The 11,186-nt window shown below is 47.2% G+C and overlaps 1 protein-coding gene across 1 annotated transcript in view; it reads left to right on the forward strand.

Annotated features, from left to right (window-relative positions):
* LOC122556171 (glycogenin-1-like) overlaps positions 1-10,710 on the forward strand; it is an 82,232-nt gene extending 71,522 nt beyond the window's left edge. The window contains exons 6-7 of the mRNA XM_043702691.2: positions 4,574-4,796; positions 9,840-10,710. Of these exons, the coding sequence (XP_043558626.1) occupies positions 4,574-4,796; positions 9,840-10,004 (388 nt within the window). The 3' untranslated portion in view covers positions 10,005-10,710. The remainder of the gene's footprint in view (positions 1-4,573; positions 4,797-9,839) is intronic.
* Positions 10,711-11,186: the final 476 nt, after the last annotated feature.

An 11,186-nucleotide genomic window follows, 5' to 3' on the forward strand; every position in this document is an offset into this window, starting at 1 on the left:
AATGGAGAATAGGTTGTACGAGGATAGGTTGAGAGTGCTAGGCCTTTTCTCATTGGAACGGAGAAGGATGAGGGGTGACTTGATAGAGGTGTATAAGATGATCAGGGGAATAGATAGACAGTCAGAAACTTTTTCCCCGGGTACAACAGAGTGTTACAAGGGGACATAAATTTAAGGTGAAGGGTGGAAGGTATAGGGGAGATGTCAGGGGTAGGTTCTTTACCCAGAGAGTGGTGGGGGCATGGAATGCGCTGCCTGTGGGAGTGGCAGAGTCAGAATCATTGGCGAATGTTAAGTGGCAATTGGATAAGTACATGGATGGGTGCTTAAGCTAGGACAAATATTCGGCACAACATCGTGGGCCGAAGGGCCTGTTCTGTGCTGTATTGTTCTATGTTCTATAACTAAAACGCCTTGATAAACTGACACACTGTCAATGTTACTAATCTGTCAAGATTATTACTGTGAGTGATCTCATATCTGATACTGAGAGGCTTTAGTATTTCCACGGTGGAAAACGTGTTGGTGGCTACACTCAAAGCCAACGCGACCAGGGAAAGTGGTGTGATTTCAGGGCCCTTTGAAGTGGTTTGTGATCAGTGACATCTGTACACCAACCTCTTCAGTTACCACAGGCACTCGGGCCTGGCTTTTGTTGCTGGGTTGAAAGCCGTTACTTATACAATGTAGATGCTGGCCTTAACTCACCTGATGAAGACTATCACCTGGATGAAAGAGCGACGCTCCGAAAGCAAGTCTGCTTCCAATTAAACCTGTTGGACTATATCCTATTTCTGGATTAGTGGTGCTGGAAGAGCACAGAAGTTCAGGCAGCATCTACGGAGCTTCGAAATCGATGTTTCAGGCAAAACCGTTCATCAGGAATAAAAGCAGAGAGCCTGAAGCGTGGAGAGATAAGGTAGAGGAGGGTGGGGGTGGGGAGAAAGTAGCATAGAGTACAATGGGTGAGTGGGGGAGGGGATGAAGGTGATAGGTCAGGGAGGAGAGGGTGGAGTGGATAGGTGGAAAAGGAGATAGGCAGGTAGGACAAGTCCGGACAAGTCATGAGGACAGTGCGGAGCTGGAAGTTTGGAACTAGGGTGAGGTGGGGGAAGGGGAAATGAGGAAACTGTTGAAGTCCACATTGATGCCCTGGGGTTGAAGTGTTCCGAGGCGGAAGATGAGGCGTTCTTCCTCCAGGCGTCTGGTGGTGAGGGAGCGGCGGTGAAGGAGGCCCAGGACCTCCATGTCCTCGGCAGAGTGGGAGGGGGAGTTGAAATGTTGGGCCACAGGGCGGTTTGGTTGATTGGTGCAGGTGTCCCGGAGATGTTCCCTAAAGCGCTCTGCTAGGAGGCGCCCAGTCTCCCCAATGTAGAGGAGACCGCATCAGGAGCAACGGATACAATAAATGATATAAGTGGATGTGCAAGTAAAACTTTGATGGATATGGAAGGCTCCTTTAGGACCTTGGATAGAGGTGAGGGAGGAGGTGTGGGCGCAGGTTTTACAGTTCCTGCGGTGGCAGGGGAAAGTGCCAGGATGGGAGGGTGAGTTGTAGGGGGGCTTGGACCTGACCAGGTAGTCACGGAGGGAACGGTCTTTGCGGAAGGCGGAAAGGGGTGGGGAGGGATATATATTCCTGGTGGTGGGGTCTGTTTGGAGGTGGCGGAAATGTCGACGGATGATTTGGTTTATGCGAAGGTTGGTAGGGTGGAAGGTGAGCACCGGGGCGTTCTGTCCTTGTTACGGTTGGAGGGGTGGGGTCTGAGGGTGGAGGTGCGGGATGTGGACGAGATGCGTTGGAGGGCATCTTTAACCATGTGGGAAGGGAAATTGCGGTCTCTAAAGAAGGAGGCCATCTGGTGTGTTCTGTGGTGGAACTGGTCCTCCTGGGAGCAGATACGGCGGAGGCAGAGGAATTGGGAATACGGGATGGCATTTTTGCAAGAGGTAGGGTGGGAAGAGTTGTAATCCAGGTAGCTGTGGGAGTCGGTGGGTTTGTAAAAAATGTCAGTGTCAAGTCGGTCATCATTAATGGAGATGGAGAGGTCCAGGAAGGGGAGGGAGGTGTTAGAGATGGTCCAGGTAAATTTAAGGTCAGGGTGGAATGTGTTGGTGAAGTTGATGAATTGCTCAACCTCCTCGCGGGAGCACGAGGTGGCGCCAATGCAGTCATCAATGTAGTGGAGGAAGAGGTGGGGAGTGGTGCCGGTGTAATTACGGAAGATCAACTGCTCTACGTAGCCAACAAAGAGACAGGCATAGCTGGGGCCCATACGTGTGCCCATGGCTACCCCTTTGCTCTGGAGGAAGTGGGAGGATTCAAAGGAGAAATTGTTAAGGGTGAGGACCAGTTCGGCCAAACAAATGAGAGTGTCGGTGGAAGAGTACTGCTGGGGACGTCTGGAGAGGAAAAAACGGAGGGCTTGGAGGCTCTGGTCATGGCGGATGGAGGTGTAGAGGGATTGGATATCCATGGTGAAGATGAGGCGTTGGGAGACGGAGAAACGGAAGTCTTGGAGGAGGTGGAGGGCGTGGGTGGTGTCTCGAACGTATGTGGGGAGTTCCTGGACTGGGGGGGGGGTAGGACAGTGTCGAGGTAGGTAGAGATGAGTTCAGTGGGGCAGGAGCATGCTGAGACAATGGGTCGGCCAGGGTGGTCAGGCTTGTGGATCTTGGGAGGAGGTAGAACCGGACAGTGCGGGGTTCCCGGACTATGAGGTTGGAAACTGTGGGTGGGAGATCTCCTGAGGTGATGAGGTTCTGCGTGGTCTGGGAGATGATGGTTTGGTGATGGGGGGTGGGGTCATGGTCAAGGGGGCAGTAGGAAGAGGTGTCCTCGAGTTGGCGTTTGGCTTCAGCGGTGTAGAGGTCAGTGCGCCAGACTACCACTGCACCCCCTTTATCCGCTGGCTTGATGGTGAGGTTGGGATTGGAGCAGAGGGATTGGAGGGCTGCGCGTTGTGAGGGTGAGAGTTTGGAGTGGGGTAGGGGGGTAGACAGGTTGAGGCGGTTAATGTCCCGGTGGCAGTTGGAAATGAAGAGGTCGAGGGCAGGTAATAGGCCAGCGCGGGGTGTCCAGGTGGATGCAGTGTGTTGGAGGTGGGCGAAGGGGTCCTCGGAAGGTGGGCGGGAATCCTGATTGTGAAAGTAAGCTCGGAGGCGGAGGCAACGGAAGAATTGTTCGACGTCATGGCGTGTATTAAATTCTTTGATGCATAGACGGAGGGGGACGAAGGTGAGTCCTTTGCTGAGGACTGATCGTTTTTCCTCAGTGAGGGGGAGGTCTGGGGGGATGGTGAAAACTCGGCAGGGCTGGGAGCTGGGATCTGGTGTGGGTGTGGAGCTGGGAGTGGGGGCAGAACCTGTAACTGGAGTGGGTGTGATGGTGGGGGGAATGGGGTTGGAGTCATGAGCAGGGGTAGTGTTCCCCTCGGGGTTCTGGGGGGTGGGGATAGTGACAGTGGGGTCTGTGGGGGGCATGTCAGCAGAATGCAGGTGAGTGGCGCTGGTGGGGGCGGAAGTGGTGGTGACCACAGCAGTAGGGGTGGCGGAAGTCACTGAGCATGTGGCATCAGCGATGATGTGAAGGGTAGAAGTGATGTCACGTGTAATGCATGAGGAATTGTGAGGGGTGGAAGTGGTTGTGGGAGTGGCCATGATGGGGGCGGAAGTGACATCATCAATCAGCGTGGGGTGGCAGCTGCATCAGCCGCATGGCTAATGGCATCTGAGTAGATTGTGAGGCCAGGGGAATCTTCTGGAATGTTTGAGGAGCGCTGGTTATGGAGGTGGGTCGATAAAAGTTTGTTGTACTTACAGTTTTTGATGTTTGAGATGGAATTGAAATACTGTTTGTTGAGAGTATGAATTCTCCTGAGGATGTAGTACAGAGTGGGTCCTTCGCAATTCTGAGAGAGTGTGGCCCTCAGCTGAGGCAGGGCAGACTGTAGAGAGGTTAGGTGCCAGCGCATTGCTGCAAGTGTGGAGCAGAGGATCTTGAAGGAGAACTGTTGCTGGTGTTTTTGAATCTGCAGTGTAGTCTATAACCCGGTGTTGTGTGATTTTTAACTTTGGCCTTAACTCATAGGACATTGATGAAATGGCATTGCACTGTAGAATAACACTGTATGGTGCCTATCGCTGTACATTATGTTGCATCGTCTTTCTTGAAGGCACATTCAGTGCTGTAATGCCCTCTCCTTAGTACACTCCTTTACCATGATCTATTTGATTCTTATTCTGCCTTGTGCATTATCATCGGAGAGAAAGCAGGAGCAGGTACTGTGCTGGATAATCAGCCATGCTTGTATTGAATGGGGAAGCAGGCTTGAAGGCCAAATGGCCTCCTCCCATTATCTATGTTTCTTCTATCCACTCTCTGCATTACACAGTGCTGAGATCATATTCTGTGTGACCTGGTGGAATCTCCATTACCTGGTTTAATTTTCCTGTCTTTATGAAAAGCATTTGCTTTGACTCACAATGAGCATTAACATAGAAGAGCTACGATATTTATTTTAATGATGATTGAGATGGGAACATTAATGGTGTTAAATATGTGGAATTCCAGGTATGGTGCTGATTCCAAAGTGGTGCACTTCCTTGGCAAGGTCAAACCTTGGGACTACTCCTACGACCCAACGACAAGATGTGTGATACGAGATAGTGACGATTATTCCACCATTATTCACCCTGGGTTCCTCAACATTTGGTGGGACATCTTCACGACGTCAGTCTTGCCACTGCTTACAGAGCACGGTATCTCAAAGGAGACTAGTTCTGGCACGCAGGAGGTATGTTGCATCGGGAAATGTAGACTTAAGCATGCTGAAGTACTGACAGGCAAGTTGGATGGGAAATTTTTGACATGTTGGAGATCAACTAACATGTAGACAAGTGGCTCTAAAAGAATTGGCCCCATTTAACAATGTGACTTGTAGATATCTTCCTGAGGAAGAAACACTTCCTGCTAAAATAATTTTTGGTCAATAAATTAATTAAATGAATGCATATATTTATCCTCTAAGCTAATGGTCTTGTTCAGAGGTTGCCAATTTTTCCCCGTTGCTTACTGTTTTTTCCAGAGCTACCATTGGCCCGTGTCACTCCTCCAGGGTACAAATATCATACTCAACGAAAAAGCTGAAACAAATGCAGGTGTTGTAAATCAGAGACAATATAGAAATTGCAGGAAAAGCTCAGCAGCTCTGGCAGCATCTGTGGAGAGAAATCAGAGTTAATGATTCAGGTGGACTGAGTTCTGAGGACAGGTCACTCGACAGGCAACTGGATGGGTACATGAATAGGAAGGGTTCAGAGGGATATGGGCCAAGTGCTGGCAAATGAGACTATATTAGGTTAGAATTTTTGGTCAGCATGGACAAGTTGGACCGAAGGGTCTGTTTCTGTGCTGTGTATGTCTATGACCCTATGACCCAAAACGTTAACTGTGATTTGTCTCCATAGATTATGCCAGAGCTGTTGAGCTTTTCCAGCAATTTCTATATTTGTCTAAAAATCCCATGCTTTAACCCCTTGCTGGGGGTGTACAAACGACCCTCATCCCTACCATGTATTTCCACTAATGCAGCATTGCCACACCTGCTGATAAAAGTTTTTTTTCCCACTTCCCATTACCTCAAAGACTTGTCACAATGTCACAAGCCCCAGCCTGCCCAAACCATGGTTACAGCACCTCTCATTCATCCATCATTGGTGTACACTGGCCTCCGTCCTACATCATCTTTAATATAAACCACTCATCAAATTCCTTATGGTCTTTCTGCGCATTTTCTCGACAATGCCCTCAGTCTTAAATGACCTCCTTTGTCATTGACCACCCCATGGTGTCTTTTCTCTCTCCAGGTGGTTCTCTCACTTTACCTCACCAGCCATTGATAGAATCACAGGATCCCCTACAGTGTGAGACAAGGTCATTCGGCCCATCAAGTTCACACCAACCTTCTGAAGAGCATCCCACTCACTTCACCCTAATCCTGTAACCCTGCATTTCCCATCACTCATCCACCTTCCCGGCACATCCCTGGACACTATGGCCATTTTGGCACAGCCAATCTACCTGACTTGCACATCTTTGGACAGATGTGATAGTTTCTCCACAATGTCCCTGACCTACTTCTGTGTGTCCACCAGTCTCTTCTTTCAAAGTGTTTTCAAAAGCCATCATTTTGGCCAGGTTTTGATGAGCCCATATCAAACTCTCCCTCCACAACTCACATTCCATTTCCCTGTCACCTTTCCTCTGTGGATTGAACACTGTTGGAGTATTTTTCTTTATGTTTCACGTTTTATGTGTTTGCAATCTTCCTGTTTGAATTTGCAATCAGATTATTGAGTTGGCTGTGCACAGAAATCTGCTGAATTATTTTTTCCAACAAGACCCCCCCCATGCATGCACACATTTATAGAAAAAGGAAATGGTGCATTAAGTCAATGACATCTGAAATTTTCTGATTCTGTGATATCAAAAGTTAATGTTCAGACAAAGGTATCAAAGCCTTGGAATTAGAATCCCTACAGCGTGGAAACAGGCCAATCAGCTGTAAAGTCCATACTAACCCTCTGAAGAGCATCCCACCCTGACCCAGCCCATCCCTGTAACCATTTCCCATGGTTAATCCATCCAACCTGTACGTTCCTGGACACTGTGGGCAATTTAACATCGCCAGTCCAGCTAACCTGCACATCTTTGGACTGTGGGAGGAAACCCACGCAGACATGGGGAGAATATGCAAACTCCACACAGACAGTCACCCAATGCTGGAATGGAACCCAGGTCCCTGGCCCTGTGAGGCAGCAGTGCTAACCACCGTGCCACACCTTGAACACTATGGGTTAAATTGGTGGGTTTTTTTGTCCTGTATCACATGGGCCCAGAACCCTCCCAATCTGACTAGAGCCTCCCAGTGTCTTTATGCAGATCAGCAGCACTGGAATCTTGAAGGCAGCAGGCTCAGAATCACAGAATTATTATGGCACAGCAAGAGGCCATTCAGTCCATCATACCTACCCCTGAGAACCAATCTCCCTCATATCCCTGTACACCATTTCAATCCAAATAACTATCAAGTACCCTCTGGAATACCACAATTGAACTTGCCACGGCACATTTCCATACCCAAACTACTCGCTGTGTGAAAATGTTATTTTTGTCACATCACCCTTGCTTCTTTCGCCCATCCCTTTACATCTATGTCCTCTCATTCTTTTGCCTTTTACACGCAAAAACAGCTTCTCCCTACCTACTCTGCCAACCTGCTCAAAACTTTGAGAACCTCTTTCAGTCCCTGTGCAGTCTTCTTCGCTCCAGGGAGAACAGTCCCTTCTTCAAACTAGCCTTATCACTGAAGCTTCTCACTCCTGGAACTATTCTTGTAAACCACTGCGTTCTCATCTTCCCTGTAACGCAGCACCCTCAACACTCCAGAAGAGCTCTAATGGGTTTCCATTACAAGATCAACATCACCTCCTTGCTCTTGCACTCTATAAAGCCAAGAGCACTGTATGTGCAACTGGTTACCTCTACCATCTTCAATGATCTCTTCACATATATACCCCAATTTTAATTAACCTGTTCAGACATGTTATCATCTACCTGAAAGGTAGGTGGGACTTGAACCCTGGACCTACTAGCCCAGAAGCAGGGGCATTACCATTGTATCACCCTGCCAGCTCCCTGTAGTTTGGAAACGGTTGAGTCCTCCATTGAGATTTCTGACCCATGCGAGGAGAGAGAGACAGAGATAAGGGGTTGTTGATTACCACATTCCCCCAGCAGTCTGTCCCTGGGCCATGCCTATGCATTTGGAGGAAAACACACCAAACTGAGCCAGCGTCCACCAGGAATCATGCTAACTGTCTTTACTCCACTTACACATGCACCCAATGGAAAAATAATGGGCTAAAAATGAGGGGAAAAATTGATAAGACTTGAGACAATTTCTCTCAGATAGAGCTCTTGTGGTAGTGTTCCTACCTCTAGGCCAAGAGACTGGGTTCAAGTCCCATCTGCTCCAGAGGGTACATCTCTGAAGAGGTTGTTCAGAAAAATATCTAGGCAATTTCTCTTCCAAACAGGGGCATTCCCAAGGGGAGTTCGTGTCTTAGTTTGGGAAGCATTGTCCTTAGTTGAATAAATTACTCCCAAAAGACTGTGTGGGAATGAAATGGTGACTTCTACTTTATTAAGTTTAGGTTTGTAAAGGGATGATTTGGGACTCAGTTCTCACTTCGTTCGTCATTCAGGACAACGAGAAAAAAATGACCAGCCCAGTTTCTGCCTGCTTCTTGATCTCTGCTCTGTGTCATTCAGAAATGTGTCTCCTTCCAACTAAGTTAGGAATACAAAAGGGCACACTGCAGTCTTGGCTCAGGCTGACCATTTGGGCCCTAGACATTTGCTTCATCAGGCAAGATGTTGAAGCAACACCTCCCACAACCCTCTCTGTTTTTTTTTAAAACATAAATCAGAATTGGGGCAAATGTCCAACTTCTGTAAAACTGGTGGCCAGAGTTGGAATTCCACGTTGGATGAGGGATGAAATACGTGTGTGCGTGGGTCCATGGGTGGGATATTACCCCTTGGAAGCTGAATACCCACCTGATGACAATATTCAGGCAAGCCTGTAAGAGCAAAATCAGCCAAGGCACCTGAAACAGGAATAAGGGCAGCTCCATAAGCTGCAAATCTGTAGCTAGACAGAGCTCCCTGATTGAAATTTGGGTGCAAGTAGATGGAACTTGCACCCAAGCATGTTCCACCTGGGTTGACCAGACCATAGGCCATCAGACCAGTGGGTCCTTAAAGGTGGCTGCTCACAAAAAAATTGAGAAAACCCTGAAGAAAAAAGTCACTTTTTCTTTTTGGTTTGGAAGCCAGGGTGCCCCTTTGATACCTTGAGAAAATGTCAGAGGTGCTGTTGACTCTATTGTGTACCCACCCTCCCCTCGCATCGCCTTCCAGCACACATCCCGCTCCCCGCAACCCCCCATCCGTTCCTCTAGCCCTGACCGAATGGGAGGCAGAGGGTATATGCCACCCTCCTCGGGAAATGGGAACAATCCTTCAGCGTTCGCTTCCCCAGCAGCGCGGTTCAATGTCGCCTGACGTGCAAAATCATTTTCTCAACCCGGTCCCACCAGTAAAATTCAGACCTGCGGCTCTGAGCCGGCTCCCTCAACATTCGGCCATTGCTTCGGTCTTAAATTCACGGTTTGTCGGAACTCTGGAAGGCGGTCGAGATGAGAAGCCATTGTTGTATGCAGTAAACTGATGTGTGAAAGTTCCCACATTGACTCTTTTTCTCTGTCTTCACAAATATGTCTGGCAACCTTTCAGCTGTCATGCTTGGTCTATGCACTGGCTTTCACTTGTGGCCTGTCATTCTGTAGGAAGGTATGCTCAACTTCAAAGGTCCCTGTCCCTACAATCAGTTCTCATTCAACTTTTTGTTTCTTGGTTAATTAACTTTTTTATCAGGGAAAACCTTTGCTAACTCAATAGTATTGACGTAAGTGTTGTTTAAAGATTGTGCGAGTGAAGTACGTGACTTCTTAGTTAAAAAGAACGATGGGTCAGCTCCTGACACATGCATGGGAGATTTTTCTGTTTGCATTTTGTTTATTGCTTAATAATGATCAGTGCAAAAGTAGATTGCTGATCAGATGTAGAAAGAAGCGTTAATTAGCTGATGCGTCCTCGTGTTATATAATTCAAAGTTTCAATCGCAATTAAAATCATTTACAAAGATGTTCCAATGTGCCTTTGCAGAGGTTTAAAGCTTATGGTAAACATTTCTCATTTTGAAAACTTACAGGAGGATAAGTTCAGTGAGGCTGTCTCCCAGCTTTCAATCACCCCGCCTGATGAAGTGGTCTCCTCAGACGAACGCAGGAAGAAGTGGGAACAGGGTCAAGCTGATTACATGGGAGTGGATTCCTTCCAGAACATCCAAAAGAAGCTAGATGCTTACTTGAACTAACAGCAGGTGACTGAAATCCCCACGTGGTTACCAGCGAGGACTGAATACAGAAGGTCTACAGCATCTAGGTTGGAGTTCAGTGCATGGCTGGTTTGTACCTAACCTGTTAGTGGCATAGTTTGAAAGGGGTGTTGCTATCAGGCTGTCACCTCAGTGATGAGCGTCTGTAGTAAGAATGTGGCAGAGAGACCAGTGAACATCATCTTTCAGACGCCTGAAGTAAATCTCTTCCCAGTATTCAATACTTTGCACATTGACATACTGCCTACTACTGTAATGTTCCTCCAGAAGGCTTTTTGCTTAACTTAGTAAAACAGACTTAATTAAACTTTTGAACTGTGTTATAGACACTGTGTTTAACAGTGCTCGCAGTATTTTACAGATGTTTTAAGTAGCTTCACATGCATGAAAGCCAATAAACTACTGCCTCCCCCGAACACCAGCACCCATGGCTTTACAAAGGACATGCTGTACTCCTTTTTCCATTGTGAGAAAAAAAAGTAATTTCTATCTTTGATGGTAAAAGATAAAACCTAGGGATTGAATTTCTGCAAACTGTACATAACCAGTACCTTAAAACAATGGTACATAGAATTGAAGACTTTTTCAACCTGTTCTGATATTCGTGTTGTGATTAATCTGCTGACCATCAATTTCTATGTGCCTCATAGCACTTTACCCATGAAATAAACTTATTGGTTTGAAATTGTTGAATTTATTTTTTAATACATCTTCCAGTGGGTTTAATTATCTCACTTTCCCAACTCTACTGCATTAAGTTTCAGATCTCCATCAGCAATGTTTCAAAGCTGCAGAATGGATGCAAAAAACAAAGGCTTGCATTTGTATACCACCTTTCATGATCTCAGGGCTAATGTCCTTAGAGTCATATAGTATAGAAGGAGGCCCCTTGGCCCACCATGCTTATGCCAAGCAACAAACACCAAAGTACACTAATCCCATTTACCTGCGCTTGGTCTATAGCCTAAATGCCCTAGCATTTAAGTGCTCAACTTAAATTGCAATCGTACTTGCCTCCATCACCTTGTCAGGCAGCACAATCTGTCACCCGCTAGATGAAAAAATCTTTGCTCAGATCCCCTCCAAACTACTTACTCCTCACCTTAAATTAATGCCCTCTGGCCTTGGGCATGTCTGTTGTGAGGAAAAGATTCTCACAAT

This window comes from Chiloscyllium plagiosum, unplaced genomic scaffold, assembly GCF_037043375.1.
Source record: "Chiloscyllium plagiosum isolate Xiang-an unplaced genomic scaffold, Cpla_swu_hap1 HiC_scaffold_13, whole genome shotgun sequence".
Classification (NCBI taxonomy): Eukaryota; Metazoa; Chordata; class Chondrichthyes; order Orectolobiformes; family Hemiscylliidae; genus Chiloscyllium; species Chiloscyllium plagiosum.